The sequence below is a fragment of the Hemibagrus wyckioides genome, linkage group LG11 (assembly GCF_019097595.1).
Source record: "Hemibagrus wyckioides isolate EC202008001 linkage group LG11, SWU_Hwy_1.0, whole genome shotgun sequence".
In the NCBI taxonomy this organism is placed as follows: Eukaryota; Metazoa; Chordata; class Actinopteri; order Siluriformes; family Bagridae; genus Hemibagrus; species Hemibagrus wyckioides.
In genome coordinates, this window is record NC_080720.1 from 8,124,592 (window position 1) to 8,144,986 (window position 20,395).

At 39.1% G+C, this 20,395-nt stretch overlaps 1 protein-coding gene across 1 annotated transcript in view; it reads left to right on the forward strand.

Moving 5' to 3' along the window:
* The first annotated feature begins 2,680 nt into the window (after nucleotides 1-2,680).
* Nucleotides 2,681-20,395, forward strand: part of adcyap1r1b (adenylate cyclase activating polypeptide 1b (pituitary) receptor type I) — a 36,196-nt gene continuing 18,481 nt past the window's right edge. Inside the window, exons 1-3 of the mRNA XM_058403572.1 lie at nucleotides 2,681-3,109; nucleotides 13,761-13,929; nucleotides 19,092-19,188. Of these exons, the coding sequence (XP_058259555.1) occupies nucleotides 13,870-13,929; nucleotides 19,092-19,188 (157 nt within the window). The 5' untranslated portion in view covers nucleotides 2,681-3,109; nucleotides 13,761-13,869. The remainder of the gene's footprint in view (nucleotides 3,110-13,760; nucleotides 13,930-19,091; nucleotides 19,189-20,395) is intronic.

Sequence of the window (20,395 nt, forward strand, 5' to 3'; positions counted from 1 at the left end):
AAGGAGTTTAACTAAGTTGAGATCTGGTGACTGTGAAGGTTGTAGCAGTTGACTGACATCATTTGAATCCTCTTTAAACAATACAATGAACCTGCATGCCCTATAGATGCTGGTGGGATCATCCTGAAAGAGACCACTCCCATTAGGATTGTCTTGCTCAGCTTATGACACTTGGTTAGTTTTGTTTGTAGTGTGTTACATTAAAAATTGACTGCATTTGTATCTGACGCTACCACTATGTGACATGTTATTGTCACATACACTTCTCAGGCATGACATTATGAGCACCTGCCTAATATTGTGTTAGTCCCCCTTTTGCTGCCAAAACAGCCCTGAATCACTGAGGCATGGACGTCTCTAGATCCCTGAAAGTGTTCTGTGGTATCTGGCACCAAGATGTTAGCAGCAGGTCCGTTAACTCCTGTAAGTTGCGAGGTGGGGTCTCCATGGATCGGACTTGTTTGTCCAGCACATCCCACAGATGCTGGATTGGATTGAGATCTGGGGAATTTGGAAGCCAAGTCAACACCTCAAACTCATTGTTGTGCTCATCAAACCATTCCTGAACCATTTTTGTTGTGTTGCCTGGCGCATTATCCTGCTGAAAGAGGCCACAGCCATCAGGGAATACCGTTTCCATGAAAGGGTGTACATGGCTGTAACATTGCTTAGGTAGGCAGTACGTGTCAAAGTAATATCCACATGGATGGCAGAACCCAAGGATTCCCAGCAGAACATTGCCCAAAGCATGACACTGCCTCCACCGGCTTGCCTTCTTCCCATAGTGCATCCTGGTGCCATGTGTTCCCCTGGTTAGTGACGCACACACACCCGGCCATCCATGTGATGTAAAAGAAAATGTGATTCATCAGACCAGGCCACTTTCTTCCATGTGCCGATTGTTGCTGCTTTCGGCCGTGCACGGGTCAGCATGGACACCCTGACTAGTCTGCAGCTATGCAGCCCCATAAGCAACAAACTGCGATGCACTGTGTATTCTGACACCTTTCTGTCAGAACCAGCATTAACTTCTTCAGCAATTTGAGCAACAGTAGCTCGTCTGTTGGATCAGACCATACAGGCCACGTGCATCAATGAGCCTTGGTTACCCATGACCCTGTCGCCGGTTCACCGCTGTTCCTTCCTTGGACCACTTTTGATAGATACTGACCACTGCAGACCGGGAACACCCCACAAGAGCTGCAGTTTTGGAGATGCTCTGATCCAGTCGTCTAGCCATCACAATTTGTCCCTTGTCAAACTCACTCAAATCCTTAGGCTTGTCCATTTGTCCTGCTTCTAACACATCAACTTTGAGGACAAAATGTTCACTTGCTGCCTAATATATCCCACCCACTAACAGGTGCCATGATGAGGAGATCATCAGTGTTATTCACTTCACCTCTCAGTGCTCATAATGTTATGCCTGATCGGTGTATAATTTTATTTGCATATTTATTTTAGTCATATTTTTTCTTTCTTTCTTTCTTTCTTTCTTTCTTTCTTTCTTTCTTTCTTTCTTTCTTTTCAAATTGCCATTCTGACAGATTTCATGTTGCTTTGCCAATATATTTCCATATATAAACATGCCAATGAAGCTAAATAAACTTTGAAATAAACAGAATAGGATTGTATTGACAGATCAAGACAAAAGAGTGGGAAAGTGACTGACAGCATTAGAAACAGATTGTGGGAGAGATAGAGAGCCAAAAACAAGAGAAACAAGAAGACAATAGAAAGTGGGAGACAGGGAGAAAGGGAGACGGATAAAGAAGCCGAGCTGGACAAAGTCAATGAAAGAAGTAGACTAAAGAGTGGAGGGAACTGAAAGAGAGAGAGGACTAAAGCAGTTATGGGAACCAAAGTGATTAGCTTAAAGGAGGGGAGGGACATTCAGAGAAAGATTGAGAATGAGAAAAAGGTCGGAGAGAGAGAGAAAGACACAGACTGAGATTAGGTGGGTGAGAGATAGAAAGACTTTGAAAGAGATTTTCAGAGAGAGTGAAGAACTATAACTGAATTTTTAATTGCTTTATTTGAAGCCATTAATGACGTAAAGATACCATTGTCTTAGTTTTGCTTGTACGAAATAGATCAAAAACACCCAAGCAAACATGCAAGCCAGCAAGGAAACACCAGTATGACTCAACCCTTACAATTTGTTTCCCTTACTTTTCCTTACCAGTAAAAATTCTTTATTTATTCTAAGTGATTCATCTGCATGCTAATAGAAATACAAGATCATTAAACACTGAGCACACTGCCTTCTTGAAACGCCATATTCAGTGTGTGTGTGTGTGTGTGTGTGAGAGAGAGAGAGAATTCAGCAATACATTTTTTGGCTGAATATTCAGTCGTCCAGAAAAAATAGAAGTGTGAACATCTGTAAAAAATATATAAGATCATTATTAAACACAGGACACACCGACCTCTTGTGACACCATATTAAGTGAGTGAGAAGGAGAGAGAGAGAGAGAGAGAGAGAGAGAGATTGTGTGTGTGTGAGAGAGAGAGAGACAGAGTATGAGAGCGAGAGAGAAAGAGAGAGAGAGTGTGTGTGTGTATGTGTGTGCGTGAGAGAGAGAGAGAGAGAGAGCGTGTGTGTGTGTGTGAGAGAGAGAGAGAGTGTGTGTGTGTTTGTGTGTGTGTGTGTGTGTGTGTGTGTGAGAGAGAGAGAGAGAGAGAGAGAGAGGTGATCAGAATGCGAGGCACATAGCGGCGGCTGCATCGTCAGTCTGCGCGCAGAAGCGCAAAGCGAGCACACACACAAACGCGCGCGCGCATACACGCACACACACACTTATTCACTATTACAGTCACATCGCTGTTTCTCAGTGTTCTCCTCTCCGTGTTTTTCCCTCTCTCAGTGCTGTGTATGCGGGGGTTCTGGAGCATGACCACAGCACAGCTCTAGACACTGCAATACCTGCACTGCTCAACTCACCAAGTTTCCAGGCGCAGGATTTTGAATTTATTATTATTATTTTTTTGCATCTCTCGTCGATTTATTCTACGCATCTCAAAAGATACCACCAAAGAAAGAGACTGAGAAAGGTGATCTACCAGCCTGAGAATATTCACCAGCCTCATCTCTCTGTGCATCGCGATGGTAAGATCCCTGAGAATGTGAAGGATTTGTATGGGGTCAGCGGTTATTGCAGATTTTGGTGTGATTTAAGAGGGAGCAATTCATAATGCAGTCATTGTATAGAATGGTCCAGCAGCTCATTATAGAGTAGAAATGAGCATGAGCACAGGCGTTGTGTAGAAACCTTGTGATTGGTATGTAACGGGATTGCAGTGCATTGAAGGACAGAAATGAGAAACGTGCAAAAATCGATTCATCATAGATTAATCGATGAAACTGATTCGTTTAGTATCGAGTCCCAGTTCACTAACCCTCTTACATCACCACATCTAATGGCAACAGTGTTTAATTGCTTGTGTTTAAGTAGCTTTATTACATTTGCGGTGTTTCATAAAGCTCCGGCATTGATTATTTTCCACTCATAGGCTTTTTTGTTTGTTTACCTATTATTGAATGCATATGGATGAGAACAGTGAGGCATCAGAACCCCGTGCTATATCCATGAGCCAGACATCACCTCTACAGTGAACGATTCAGACCTGACACCTTTCACCACATCACCACACCCAGACACTAGTCTCATAAGGTACAAGCAACATGACACATTCCTCCTATAGGTTCCCTTTCTACCACTGGCAGATCCAGGTAGCAGAAGTGCATGGGACAGCTGTAGAAAAGCAAGACTCAGTACCAGTCAGACCTGCAAATTCTATACACGTTTATGCGTAAATTGATTTTTTAGCCCTCGTTTAGTTCCACAGTTGTAACGCCATTCATTTCTAGAGATGACCTGCACCAGTACCAGATGTTCGTTTGCAGCATGAATGAAAATAGGCTGTACTCTACTGACAAGGTTTCACAAAAGCATCACAGCACAGAGATAAATGGTAGAGCAAGCATCATACAGAGCAGGCTCTCTCTCTGAGAGGATGATCTTCATTTAATGATGCTTTTGAGAGATTAGTTCATTTGCTCAAAAATTTATTGAACACAAATTTTTGTCTAGATTTACGGATCTCTACAGAAATCAGCCAATCAAATAGGCAGCAACTGGTACACTGCTGGTAACATCAATCATCTCTGTCATATAATATCTATATTAGCAGGTGGCTATATAAACACATACACATACATATATACATACATACTGTATATATACACAATAAACAGTATGATAACAGATAAAATAACTCTTCAGTACATCACAATTCATATGACAGCAAAGAAATGTGAATCCAGATAGGGCCAGGTGCCCCAATGGGATTTATTCATCATGGTTAAGTCTTTTTTTTGCTCTTCACCATTTGTCAGCTGTGACTGAGAGCCCGAGCGCTTGGGGAAAACACTGTTGCTGAAAATTCGGAGGAGAAAGGATGAGATTTCAATCTCTGCCCTCACACTCATGGCTTTGCTGAGATGATCAAATTCTTATTCAAATGTATTAATAAGCAAAACATTTGAATATATCCAAGAGTTCATTTTAGTTTCCACCGGTGTTTGCTATTTAGAAATGCATTAAACAGACACAATGATCCTCTTTCACTGACGCAATATAGATTAATGATACCAAAGGTAAATGTGTGGCTGAGTTCGAAAACAGGAAATTCAGGGCACTGGGTTGAAAACCAAAATGATTATTTTTTTTAAGGATTTTAAATAAAAAAAGGATTTTTAAAGGATCTTTAATGAAAAATACAATTTTTGGTTACACTTTGAGCACTATATTTTGCCTAGTTTTTCATCGTCTCAAAAACAAACGACAAAATCTTGCATGCCTGCAAAAATGTTCCTGTTATTCTTGTTCTCCTTTGTTTAGTTCTGCAAACCAAGCAGTCTGTTCTGGTTTTACGCAATGTAATACATTGCGTAAAAACCAGAACACCCTTGTGTAGTAGAGAAATTCCTGCTCTTTGTATCCTTTCTTGATACTGTGATTACAAATCAGCCATCTAATATACCTTGTGGAAAGTGTGAAATGTGTCCTCAGCGCCGACATTTTCACTGTTGATCTGGTTGCTGCTTGAATGTATTTGCACTGCCTGGTGTTGGAGAGCAAAGAAAGCAAAGTGTTAGGTTGGATACGTTGTTGAAGGCCTTCAGTTAAAATGTTCTGCCTTTTCTGTCTCTCTTTCGGCTGAAGATTTTTGGCGGCCAAATTTTTGTCTTGCACCTTTTACAATGGAGCCTTGTCGTACTAAGTACTAAATACATGCTCAAAAAAGGAAATCCAAAGACAAAGCTATATAAATTCTAAGTTAAAATGAACCACAAATATAAAATGAATAATAGTGACTAAATGGGAACCAGTGAAGAACAATGGGAAAAATACAAGAAAGAAAGTTGAATGAATTGCCCCTGAGAAGTCTCTTGTGTAGTCAGTGGACTTGTTTGATAATGTTTAAATCGACGTTCATTCATTCAGCATGAAATCACACGGCATTGTGGGTGGATCATCAGTGACAGGTGATAGGACTAGGTGATAGAACTGGGCAAAAGGTGATCAATAAACCATGCTGCTTTAAAGAGGCTCTTATTGAGTAAAAATGTCTTGTTCAGCAAAAAACAAACCCCCCCAAAACATTTAGTATTTATTTCTACTGTCCTTGTTTCGTTTCCTTGTATCTCCTGAGGGAGAAACTAGGATGCGAGGAACGGAATCGAGGAGGTGCAAGTAATTTAGCTTGAGTATTGATTTCTAAAGTCATTTGTATCTATAAAAGGTTTCTTTGTGTTGCATGCTAGAAGGGAAGAAATGAAACAGTACACTAAAATGTTGCACACTATATTTACTTACTGTATTTTTCCACATTTACACTATAGTGCTGTTATCATCTAATACACGATCCTATTGTAACATCACATCATTTGACAGTATGAAACTGTATTGTCTATAGCAATACATTCTATTTTTTTTTTTACAGAGGAATACTGTAATTAATGCTTTTCACACTACTTATAGGTTAAATTATCGTCATTAAATACTTTATTTTTTTTAAATAACACTAAGCACATGGAAAACAACATAATCGAAGTTCTAAAACATTTTTTAAAGTCAAAACTTGTCTTTTATGAACCTGTACGATGAAATGTCAGCTGTAATTTTTAAGAAAAATAAAAAGGTTAACGGTTTACTTTTAACAATGCATTATTCTTAATATTCTTCCTAATTTGAACAGATAGTATAAAAAAAATGAGAAAAAATATATTTTAAAATTACCAAGAAACTGAGACCAAGAAAAAAAATCTTTTATAAATGATTATGAAATTGAGCACACGCAAATTATTCATCCTAAAATGACAAAAAGACCCCAAACAATTACCAAAACCAAATTTTCAGGGAAGGTGATACAAAGAATTTTTGCCATTTAATGTGAAACTTTAAAGGTATTGGATGAGGAGTTGAGAACAGAGTGAAATGTTTTCTCTGGACTAAGCAAAGTGTAAAACATGGTCGAATTATTTGTGGAAACAAAGTAGAAATGCAAACGAACACTACTTGAAAATGACTCATATCTTCTCAAGTCCATTTATTCTTGTCACAGACACAAACCTTAGTCTATTCAAAGAAAAAAAATTCCTCACAGGAAAACTAATGCTTGAAAAGTGAACCGAAGCTCACAAAATCTTAAAAACTAGGGCTAGGGTTCAATTCGCACACACCACTGGCTTATCTTATTAACTCAATTATAACATTATTTCTGGGTTTTGTTCATTAAATTCCCACTGACAAATCAGATTTGGCTGCAGTACCGGCACAAACGTCTGTTCCCATCATCACATTAAACCCTGAAGAGTAGACGGTAAACACATCCCGTTGCGAGAGAAGTTCAAGTGTATTTGCTAGACCTAGAAACTTCTAGAACTGGAAAGGTGTGTTAAATTCTGTATTATGGATAAAGAAGGCTGAGAACAGGCAACGGCTGTATATTTACAGCCAATCTGTATGTTATGTATCTGTATGTTATGTTTTGTGGAAATTTAGTGAAATGCTGTTAGAAATGAACTGTAAATTTACAATAAAGGGTTTTACAATGTAGGCAATTAAGGTGTGCACATATTTTCTGTCAACTGCCACAAATCATCAATAACTGTCAAAGCAATGCCGTCTCTAGGTTTATGTGCTTATACAGAGTTTAAGGTAAGTGCTCATTATGTGCTTATGCAAAAGGAAAATTAGTTTAAAATAAATACATGACTGCTCAAAAGTTTGGGGTCACCTGCATATTTCAGCTTGATTTCAGCTACAGAGGAAGACTCCATCAGCCAATCCATCTTGTGGGAGATGCCCCAGGAAGCATGGGGTGAAATCTCATCAGATTATCTTGAAAAATTGACAGATAGAATGTCCAGGCTGTAATTGCTGCAGAAGTCAGCATGTCCTGTTCTTTAGCTATATTTTCTATTCAGACTAATTTTGTGTGTGTTTCCCTGGAAAACAATACAGTTTTTGAGTGATCCCAAACTTTTGAGCGGTAATATATATATATATATATATATATATATATATATATATATATATATATATACATACTATATTGCCAAAAGTATTCGCTCACCCATCCAAATAATCAGAATCAGGTGTTCCAATCACTTCCATGGCCACAGGTGTATAAAATCAAGCACCTAGGCATGCAGACTGTTTTTTCAAACATTTGTGAAAGAATGGGTCGCTCTCAGGAGCTCAGTGAATTCCAGCGTGGAACTGTGATAGGATGCCACCTGTGCAACAAATCCAGTCGTGAAATTTCCTCGCTCCTAAATATTCCACAGTCAACTGTCAGCTGTATTATAAGAACGTGGAAGTGTTTGGGAACGACAGCAACTCAGCCACGAAGTGGTAGGCCACGTAAACTGACGGAGCGGGGTCAGCGGATGCTGAGGCGCATAGTGCGAAGAGGTCGCCAACTTTCTGCAGAGTCAATCGCTACAGACCTCCAAACTTCATGTGGCCTTCAGAATAGTTCAAGAACAGAGCGCAGAGAGCTTCATGGAATGGGTTTCCATGGCCGAGCAGCTGCATCCAAGCCATACATCACCAAGTGCAATGCAAAGCGTCGGATGCAGTGGTGTAAAGCACGCCGCCACTGGACTCTAGAGCAGTGGAGACGCGTTCTCTGGAGTGACGAATCGCACTTCTCCATCTGGCAATCTGATGGACGAGTCTGGGTTTGGCGGTTGCCAGGAGAACGGTACTTGTCTGACTGCATTGTGCCAAGTGTAAAGTTTGGTGGAGGGGGGATTATGGTGTGGGGTTGTTTTTCAGGAGCTGGGCTTGGCCCCTTAGTTCCAGTGAAAGGAACTCTGAATGCTTCAGCATACCAAGACATTTTGGACAATTCCATGCTCCCAACTTTGTGGGAACAGTTTGGAGCTGGCCCCTTCCTCTTCCAACATGACTGTGCACCAGTGCACAAAGCAAGGTCCATAAAGACATGGATGACAGAGTCTGGTGTGGATGAACTTGACTGGCCTGCACAGAGTCCTGACCTCAACCCCATAGAACACCTTTGGGATGAATTAGAGCGGAGACTGAGAGCCAGGCCTTCTCGTCCAACATCAGTGTGTGACCTCACAAATGCGCTTCTGGAAGAATGGTCAAAAATTCCCATAAACACACTCCTAAACCTTGTGGACAGCCTTCCCAGAAGAGTTGAAGCTGTTATAGCTGCAAAGGGTGGACCGACGTCATATTGAACCCTATGGATTAGGAATGGGATGTCACTTAAGTTCATATGAGAATCAAGGCAGGTGAGCGAATACTTTTGGCAATATATATATATATATATATATATATATATATATATATATATATATATATATATATATATATATACATACATATATATAAGTACATAAATAGACATTAATAAATTAATAAATCTAGCCAACATAACAGACCCTACTGAATAAAATAAAGTTTTCATAGCATGAACAGAGATTTTAAGTGAAGAGTGAAGAGATGATGAATGAAGCTCACGCTTAAATGCTGTGAGTGAATCATATCACAGGTGATGACCGAAAGACTGATGAGAGAACGGCTGTATGCTTCACAGCTATATATGGTAGAAAATGTCAACATTTCAACAAGTGAAACGTTTCCCAGTCTGCCACACCGACATTTTTTTCTCAGAACTGTCAAAACAATGTCAGGTTTGGGTTTTCGAACAGAAAATATGGCGATTTTTCTACACATTTATCTTCAGAAAGTCAAACTGACCCACCAGTTGCAAATAGTCTCCTGGGCTTGTGAAGCTGATAGACACAGTTACTAGGTCTGTAACCTTAAACACTTGTTTTGCACATTACTTATCTTGTTTTCATCTAATTCTCTATATTTATTCCTTAAATCTCTGTATTTAGTATTTTTTTAGTATTTATATTTTGTTAAATTGTGTAATATTTTGTTATTTGTTATATTTTGTACCCTTAAATTTGAGTTATATTCCTTCTTATTTTATCTATTACCTGTGCTTGTGGATACTGCAGGAAGCTGTAAATTTCCCTTTGGGATGAATACAGTATCTATCTATCTATCTATCTATCTATCTATCTATCTATCTATCTATCTATCTATCTATCTATCTATCTATCTATCTATCTATCTATCTATCTATCTATCTATCTATCTATCTATCTATCTATAGGCTTTTTTTTACTTGAATTGCTAATTCAAGGGAGTTATATTAGGACATATGCCAACAAAACAAACCGCAGTCCTCTTTGAACAGATGAGATGAAGTGATCTGACTCATCTGGTCATGAAGCAACACCATAACCGATGATGTACACAGTTTACTTGGTGTTGACCACATGGTTTCATTTTGTCATAAACAAACACAAGGACATTTGTTCGGGTCTGTGTATTCACCAGTTTTTGCCAAACATTTGCTAGTATTGCTTTGGGGGTAATGTGAAAGTTTTCCACTGTTGCCTGCCTGGGAAAATGATTTGTGTTTTTGTCAGTTACCCACAATGCAACACAGTGGCCTGCTTTAATAACCACAATCCATTTTGCTCACTCGGGTGGCATGTGGTGCTGGGATTGAACTCCCCCTTAGTATTCCTCTATGAATTATACTGGAGAGAGAGAGAGAGATTTTTACTATTAGGGAAGAAATGCCATCATATTATAAGATCTGTATCTGTATCTCTTCTCTTCTACTCTCTCAAATGAACAGTGCCAAAAAACACAAAATATATGCTCAATATGCTAATGGTAATCCCTCTCTTCTCTAAACAACAGTCAGTAGGCTAAATATAGCTGTGGGGACTTCACAGATCGGCCAGCCAAGTCTGGTATTAGCACACAGTAATGAGATTTTCAAGAAATATGAAGAATCGTGGACAAGAATTCCTCTTCTCTTGTGACAGATTTGTGCCATCCCCAAGGATGAAAATGGATACACGTATTCTGTCACGTAATCTCTCCAGCATTACTCCACGTTTTTTTTTTTTTTTAGTATATATGCTCTTGGATGGATGCTCTTGTCCTTCCATTTATTTCCTTCATGCCTTTTCCTTCCAGCATTGCTTGCTGTCTATATATTTATGTTTCTCTCATCGTATTACTCATTTGCTGTCTGCTTTCATTTCTTTTTTTCTTCCTTTCTTCTTTCTTTTTTTCTTTTTTCTCTTATGTTTTCTCTTGTAGTCCTAATTATTTTCCCATTAGGTTTTCTTCCTTCCATTTTTCCTTCATTTTATTTCCTTCCTTCAATCTCCTTTCCATTCCTTCCTTCCATCCTTCCATCCTTCCTTCCTTCCTGTCACAATTCTTACATTCCCACTAATATCTTTCCTCCCTTCCCTCTATCCTTCCTTCCTTCCTTCCTTCCTTCCTTCCTTCCTTCCTTCCTTCCTTCTTTCCTTTCTTCCTTCCTTCCTTCCTTCCTTCCTTCCTTCCTTCCACAATCATTACATTCCCACCAATTTCTTTCCTCCCTTCCCTCTAATATCCTTCCTTCCTTCCTTCCTGTCACAATTCTTACATTCCCACTAATATCTTTCCTCCCTTCCCTCTATCCTTCCTTCCTTCCTTCCTTCCTTCCTTCCTTCCTTCCTTCCTTCCTTCCTTCCTTCCTTCCTTCCTTCCACAATCATTACATTCCCACCAATTTCTTTCCTCCCTTCCCTCTAATATCCTTCCTTCCTTCCTTCCTGTCACAATTCTTACATTCCCACTAATATCTTTCCTCCCTTCCCTCTATCCTTCCTTCCTTCCTTCCACAATCATTACATTCCCACCAATTTCTTTCCTCCCTTCCCTCTAATATCCTTCCTTCCTTCCTTCCTCCCTCCCTCCCTCCCTCCCTCCCACACAGTTCTCTATCTGCCTGGTGGGGAGAAGTTTACAGCTCATACTAGCCAGTCAATAAAGAGATGTGTTGGCAGGTTGGATGTTTATGCCTCATTGCCTCTGCAAAGTCATTTGGACTATACCACCACTCTCCGGAGGGTTAAGATTGGCTGCTTCATTTAGTCTTGTTTACTCGGGGGTTATCGGTTGTTGGACGAAATCCTTGTAGTTCACCGAACAATTTTCTCGAGTCTGATTTACGACGTGTTTAGATGAGCTTCAACGATTTCATGGCTTAATAGTGTAATCGGCATGTGTAACATAGTATACACAAAAATTTTCCTCTTATAAGCTATCATAATAAAGTCATAGTGTAATAAAAATAAAGAAGCACAATGCATTATGTTGAGAGAGAGAGAGAGAGAGAGAGAGAAAAAATCTGGCATTGCTTTTGTTAATATATTGTACAATTATCAGCTTGCTTGTAGATTGTTATGGACTGGAGAGAGAGTTTAATGAGGCATGTGGACTCAGTGGCTGTGATCGCTTGGCACACACAAATACACTCTGTTTGACTTGAGTTCAGAGCTGTATGGAAAAAGAGTGGCACATATACAGAACTCCTATTTCTCAGGAACATTTATGTATTTGGATCAATATTATAGTTGTTTTTTTATTAATCCTAAGCTCTCTTCACACTTGCAAGTGACAAAGCGACAGGCACCTATTTATTTTCTGGTGAAGTTGGCAGGCGACATGGAGACAACAATGGAATTGAGATTTTCTCACTGCTATGCAGATGAGCTTTGACACAGTAAAATAACAAATCCAAACGATTGCCTTCAGTAAATTCCTCAGACTTTCTGTTGTGGGTTGTCCCCTAAACCATTACTCTCTCAACTAGAGTTCCTACCTGTGTATTTATTTAACTGCATTCATACTAAAAAGAAATCTTGTACAGTCTTCCGGGGTTGAACTACAAATGACAATAAAAATCTCGAACAAGGTTAACACAATGATGTTCTCGAATACTCTAGTACAGTGTATGCATTTTGGGTAACACCATTAGAATTGAAAAGACGTAACATTATGTTGTAACTCTAACATTAGCCACATGCATGTGTCTAAAGAAACAAAATACAAATGACTAATCTCTTAAGCGTATTGTATAATGATTAGCAGAGGATTAGCTAAATGTTCATTTTGCGATGTGTTGCACTGCGTAAAGCAGCATATATTTGCCTCCCCAGTGTTTTTGGTCTTTAATGTTAGTTTGAAAGGACATGCAAGCATGAGTCTGACATAGACGATAGCTTAGCTACATTCATGCACACACACACTCACACACACACCATATAAACAGTATGTGGCATAGCTGGGGGAGTTTGTGAGTCAGCTTCATTCCACCCACTAATTACACCAAGAGCCATCATGCAGCTGCTGCAGCTCTCTCACCGCTCTACATCCCTACATCTCTAAGTCCATCTGTTTCACCCTCTGTCCAACCCTCTGTCCTTCCTCTCATCACCCCTTCTCCACTGTTCTACTCCAACAAAATCTATCCATCACTTCCACACTATTGCTCCAGCATCCTCCCCCTTTTCTATGACACTGGTGTCTGTGCAAAATGAGATTGAATCGGTCATTATCCGTGAGCAACCAGCATGCAGTCATCTGGGTTGTATCAGCACAGCTACGCTCTACGTAGCAAGTGTAGCTCTGAACCTGGTCACGGCTGGATGAAGTGAATAAGTAAAAGAAATATCTCTAGTGATAATAGTATTCTATATATGGAAGGGGGTCACTGCACTTTCCCCAGAGAAATACCATTGCTTAATGTTCAGCTTGACTGCTATGAGATCACTCCAGTACTCCCACCACCACCTGCCATTTTTGCTTCTTGATGATTTCGTAACATTATTAGAGTTGGTACGCCCACTCGCTCAGAAACACCAGGGATGTACAGAAAAGTCAAGATTTCGTCTCTCTAAGGATGTATTGAATTCCCAATGCAAGAAACAATGCTACGATAAAAATATTATGAAGACAGTGCTTTAGTACATGTAAAACAGGGTGTCAAAAATCTTTAAAGTGCATTTGCATTTGAGCATTAATGAGCCTAGAATTGTATAATGTAACATTAACAGATGAGCTACATTATGCCTTCGGATTTTTATGAATTACACAGGTCACTTACTTCAGCAATGAAATTCAGGAGAATATCACAAATCTCACAAATTTATCACAAAGCTGTATGTTACATCTAATAGTATAAAATATGTATCTTAATCATATGAATAGGAATTGTCATCTATTTAAATAACACAAATGCATTAATAAGTAATGAATACATTGTTCATTTTATTTACATTTCAGATTCCAAGATGATTTGAAAGAACACAGCAATATTCCTGCGAGCCTCTTTGCCATCCTCACTTCCCTGATCCTCAGTGCAGAAGATTTCACAACACCATCCTTGAATAAAATGGCTGCCCGTGTGAAAAACTGCTTGTATATGCTCTTGGCATTTACTCTCCTTCCTCTGGTAAGCCCTGTACACATTTAATAAAATAAAAAAAAGAAGAAGACACTACTGTATATGTTGATAATATGAAAGAGTGACACTTGAAAAGTGATACAGAGAAAAATAGCCCCTGAGAAAAAGACATAGAGAGATACTCAAGTCTGTCAAAACATTCTGCATTTTATGTCACCAATTACAGCTCTTCAGATCACACGCTTCAGATGTTTTGCTTCTGGCAGCATATGCCTTGTTCAGCATGATCTCGACTCTCATGTACACACTATCCTCTTCAACATGAGGAGGATAGCTCTGTCACTGTTTACATGAAGACCCATTCGTTCTCCTTCTGCTCCTATCCCGTGAAACAAATGTCCATGGGCACATTTACGTCACACACAGATTGGCACCAAACAAGGTCCTGGCATCCAGTGAGTACTGGCAACTGATGGGCCAAATGTAAACTGACCAGGAGCCAGCATGGTTCTGCTTGACTGAGTGCTCCAAGCAATCAAGGTTAAACCCTTCTCGCACATGGCTGCATTGCACATTTCCACAGTGCACATTTCTACTCTAATACAAAAATGTGTTTCATTGCCCAAGGACATGATCCTGAGATCCTGAGGCTGCAACCCTAAGCATGCAACCCTAAGCATGTTAATCATGATGGGTGAATGATTGATTAAGAGAAAGTGCAAAGACATTATCTTTATATTACATAACTCTTTCTTTTTTTGTTAAAGAAATAGTTCATGGTAATTGCAGGCTGTGTAGAAGGGATAGACAACATAGAGATCTAAAAAACAAAATTAAGGTCATGTTCACTGTAATTGGCATTATAGCTCCATAACTCTCACCATAACACCAAATATGGTGTTAAACACCATATTTTGCATTAGTAAATTTTAGGAATATAAGTAAAATGATTCAGTGTCCAATATTGGAAAGGAACAATGAGAAAATATACTGTAAAAGAAAAATCATTGGTTTTATAGCCCCAAATAATCGACTAACAGTGAGATCAATTGACTTAATATTGTTCTTTCTTACTAAGGGTTAAATAAATCAATATAATCAGTCTTTCTCTGTTGCACCCCATTTGCATCAAGGTTTGGCTTTTTGTGCAGCCTGAGATGCTTCTCTGTACCGTGGAAGAGAAGTGCAAAACAAAATAACAAATCTGGAAACAAAATAAAAATCCAAAAACAAAATAACAAATCTAAAAACAAAATAAAAATTCGGAAACAAAAAAACAAATCCAAAGCAAAATAATAAATCTCAAAACAAAATGACAAATCTAAAAACAGAATAAAAATTCAGGAAACAAATTAACAAATCCAAAAACAAAATAAAAATCTGGAAACAAAATAACAAATACAAAAACAAAATAAAAATTTGGAAACAAAATAACAAATCCAAAGCAAAATAATAAATCTCAGAACAAAATAACAAATCTAAAAACAAAATAAAAATCTGGAAACAAAATAACAAATCCAAAAAGAAAATAAAAAATTTGGAAATGAAATAAAAATCTGGAAACAAAATAACAAATCCAAAAACAAAATAACAAATCTAAAAACAAAATAACAAATCCAGAAACAAAATAAAAATCTGGAAACAAAATAACAAATCCAAAAACCGGAAACAAAATAAAAAATTTGGTCTGGTTTTGAGTGGACATTGGTCTGGATTTGAATGGATATTGGACTGGTTTTGAGTGGACACTAGACTGGTTTTAAATGAACACTGGTCTGGATTTGAGTGGATATTGGTGTGGTTTTGTCTGGACACTGGTCTGGTTTAGAAAGAACACTGGTCTGATTTTGCAAGGACACTGATCTGATTTTGCATGGACACTGATCTGATTTTGCATGGACACTGGTCTGATTTTGAGGGGACACTGGTCTGGTTTAGAGCAAGCACTGGTTTGGTTTAGAGTGGACACTGGTCTGATTTAGAGTGGACATTGATCTGGTTTTGAGGGGACACTGGTCTGATTTAGAGTGGATGTTGAGCTGGTTTTGAGTGTACATTGGGCTGGTTTTGAGTGGACACTGGTCAGATTGTGAGTGTATACTGGCTAGATTTTGAGTGGACACTGGTTTGAGTTAGAAGGAACACTGATCGATTTTGCATGGACGGTGGTCTGATATTGAGTGGACATTTCTCTGGTTTTGAGTGGACACTGGTCTGGTTTAGAGTGGGCGCTGGTCTGGTTTAGAATGGACATTGGTCATTGGACAGGTCTTGAGTGGCTATTGGGATGGGTTTGAGTGGACATTGGACTGGTTTTGAGTGGATATTGATCTGGTCCTGTCACACACATTGGCATATAAATATGAAAGAGATGAGAGATTTTTCCTTTTCCAGCAATGTATAGTGATATACATGAATGTTGGCTGCTGTATATGAAAATCTATATGCATGTATGCATGACTGTCATTGTCTTGGTGTGATTTCAGCCTCAGCCTCACACTCTTACACACACACACACACACACACACACTGTGGTGACAAGGTGACAATAAATTGAATCAGGCCAGTATATCTCAGGTGTTATAGTGAGAAAGCTATAAATAATGTATGACTCACTTCTACCTGGACTGTATCCAATTAATAGCAGTCAAATTAAAAAACTAAAAAACAAAAAATGTAGTTAACATGAAATGTTTGGTGCATTTTAGCTAATCTGTCCTTATTCAAGCATAAGCTTATTTAAATATGATGGTGAAAATATATTTATTATCAGCATCGAAAAAGGATTTTGCAGATTTTTAGCAAATTGATCCTGCATTACTGAGTATAAAAGGAATTTATAAAAATATTGAGGGTTCAAAAAAAACCCCACCTTTTTTTAATAACACAATTTTAGGTTCATGATACTATAGTCAAGGTAATTGCAGGCATTTCTAGATACACTATATTGCCAAAAGTATTCGCTCACCTGCCTTGACTTGCATATGAACTTAAGTGACATCCCATTCCTAATCCATAGGGTTCAATATGACGTCGGTCCACCCTTTGCAGCTATAACAGCGTCAACTCTTCTGGGAAGACTGTCCACAAGGTTTAGGAGTGTGTTTATGGGAATTTTTGACCATTCTTCCAGAAGCGCATTTGTGAGGTCACACACTGATGTTGGACGAGAAGGCCTGGCTCTCAGTCTCCACTCTAATTCATCCCAAAGGTGTTCTATGGGGTTGAGGTCAGGACTCTGTGCAGGCCAGTCAAGTTCATCCACACCAGACTCTGTCATCCATGTCTTTATGGACCTTGCTTTGTGCACTGGTGCACAGTCATGTTGGAAGAGGAAGGGGCCAGCTCCAAACTGTTCCCACAAAGTTGGGAGCATGGAATTGTCCAAAATGTCTTGGTATGCTGAAGCATTCAGAGTTCCTTTCACTGGAACTAAGGGGCCAAGCCCAGCTCCTGAAAAACAACCCCACACCATAATCCCCCCTCCACCAAACTTTACACTTGGCACAATGCAGTCAGACAAGTACCGTTCTCCTGGCAACCGCCAAACCCAGACTCGTCCATCAGATTGCCAGATGGAGAAGCGCGATTCGTCACTCCAGAGAACGCGTCTCCACTGCTCTAGAGTCCGGTGGCGGCGTGCTTTACACCACTGCATCCGACGCTTTGCATTGCACTTGGTGATGTATGGCTTGGATGCAGCCGCTCGGCCATGGAAACCCATTCCATGAATCTCTCTGCGCACTGTTCTTGAGCTAATCTGAAGGCCACATGAAGTTTGGAGGTCTGTAGTGATTGACTCTGCAGAAAGTTGGCGATCTCTTCGCACTATGTGCCTCAGCATCCGCTGACCCCACTCCGTCAGTTTACGTGGCCTACCACTTCGTGGCTGAGTTGCTGTCGTTCCCAAACACTTCCACGTTCTTATAATACAGCTGACAGTTGACTGTGGAATATTTAGGAGCGAGGAAATTTCACGACTGGATTTGTTGCACAGGTGGCATCCTATCACAGTTCCACGCTGGAATTCACTGAGCTCCTGAGAGCGACCCATTCTTTCACAAATGTTTGTAAAAACAGTCTGCATGCCTAGGTGCTTGATTTTATACACCTGTGGCCATGGAAGTGATTGGAACACCTGATTCTGATTATTTGGATGGGTGAGCGAATACTTTTGGCAATATAGTGTATGTCTCAGAGATGGACAGAGATCTGTGTGTATGTCTGGGAATATGGGATGACAACATGCAGCTGTATTTAGTTCTCTTTTACTCTTGTAATTATTAGTCTGTACTCACTGAAGCCTTAGTTCTGTAAAGCTAATAGGTTAATAAAACTGGTGGCTTAGTGGTTAGCACGTTCGCCTCACGTGTCCAGGGTTCAAATCTCATGCTACTAGGCTGATTGGAGTCTCTGAATTGCCTGTAGTGTGTGATTGCGTGAGTGAATGAGTGTGTGTGTGTGCCCTGCGATGGGTTGGTACTCCATCCAGGGTGTATCCTGCCTTGATGCCCGATGACGCCTGAGATAGGCACAGGCTCCCCGGGACCCAAGGATAGATAGGATAAGTGGTATAGACAATGAAATGGAATGTTTTACACACTGATCAGGCATAACATTATGAGCACTGACAGGTGAAGTGAATAACACTGCTTATGTATGTATGTATGTATGTATGTATTATGGGCAAATCTTACATTGATTATTTCACGTTTCTAGAGAATAGGGAGTCATCTTCAACCTAAGATACCCCATATTCAGAAACTGGGGAATAAGATGAGGATCAAAACCAAGAAGTACAAATGAAACCATAAGCATGGGAAACTAAAGTTTGGATCTAATTATCAGTTAGTCTTCACAATAAGACAAAGGAACATGAAGGCACAAGTGGACAAAAGAATCAAAGTGAAAAACAGAGCAGATGTACACAATAAGGGTCAGCGTAGAGCCAGGACTGTGCGAACAAAACTACCTAACAAACAAAGCCAATATAAACATAAAAATATGACATACATGAAAAAGTAAGCAGTGCTGATACTGAGAGAGGGACAAGCATCATGACGAACTGTTAGTTATTGGTCTGGTTTTAAGTGGACACTGGTCTAAGAGGGGGACAAACATAATAACATGATTGCAATTTTTTCTGACATCATCATGATTACTGTAATCATCTGTATCACCAAATCTGTGTATATGTGTTTGCCTTGCAGATCTTAAGCATGCACCCAGGCTGTGTCATCCAGCTAGAAAAAGAAAAATGTATGGAGAGGATGGCCTTGGATGACCCTGGCAGTGACCCTGAATATGGTAAGTTGTGTGTGTTAGTGTGTGTTAAACTGTGGGTGGATGTCTATTTATATATTCACGCTATAACTTGATGATTATTATTTAGAGGATATTTGACTTTGATTTCTTTACATTCTAAATCTTAATTGTGTAAAGTCTTAATATTCATATGCAGTCATTTGAGGCTTCAAGGAGGAACATTTCTCTGTCAAAAAGTCAAAAAGAAAGGCCATGGTGATCGTCATCAGCATCTGATCATGTAGTCTTTTGGTTTGTGAATCAAACAATTTTTCAAGCTTGTAACTGGTGCTAAAACAAACATTTTCCAGCCGTTATTCACCGTTTAGTTTATTTAGTAATTCTTTTGTTGAAAAATGTGATCTAAAGTGAAATCAAGTTAGACCAATATTTGAGTTTCTACAAACACAATTTAAAATGTTTGATAAAACTCTTCTGAACATACATGTATACTGGCTTAAAGCTCACATAGAACATCATTCTGTATGTTGGATCCAATAAGATGGACGATTAATAGGTAGACATGTATATTTATTATACTCAAACATTTAGATATTCCTTAGATATCTCATTTAGTGGCTTAAACGACATCAAGTTGGACTTCTTCTTACAGTACTTATAAATATTAAGCGGAATATTTGAAACTGGCAATTATTTCATTGTTTTTTGGCAGATCTGAGCACAATATATGATTATTCAGGGAGACTAAAGTCAACTTCTCCTTTTTCATTTCAATTGATCTAACTACTGTATAGGACAACCTATAGAGATTCATTTCAGACCAGCAACAGGAACTGAAGTGTCAGGTACCAAAGTATCCATCCACCATTAAAAGAGTCCTACATCACCATGAGGATAGCATTTTGAAGGTGATCACCAGCCTTTGTGTGCAGTATTCTCTGATCAAAAAAACTGAACAATTTTACCATAAATGATCAGCAGTATGGATGGCAGAAAATGGGTGAGACTTTTAATCCGAATATCACCATCCCAACTGTGAAGCATGGGGGTGGCAGTGTCATGTTGTGAGAGTGTTTTGCCTGAAAAGCGACTGTTATACTTCCTAAAATAAATCTTATTATTAGAAAAAAGAGGATTAACTAGAAATATTAAAGCGACACCTCAAGAGTTAAAACTTGAATCTTCCAGCAGGACAGTGATCATTAGCATACCTCCAAAGCTGTAACCAAACAGGTTTAAAGACAAGCTT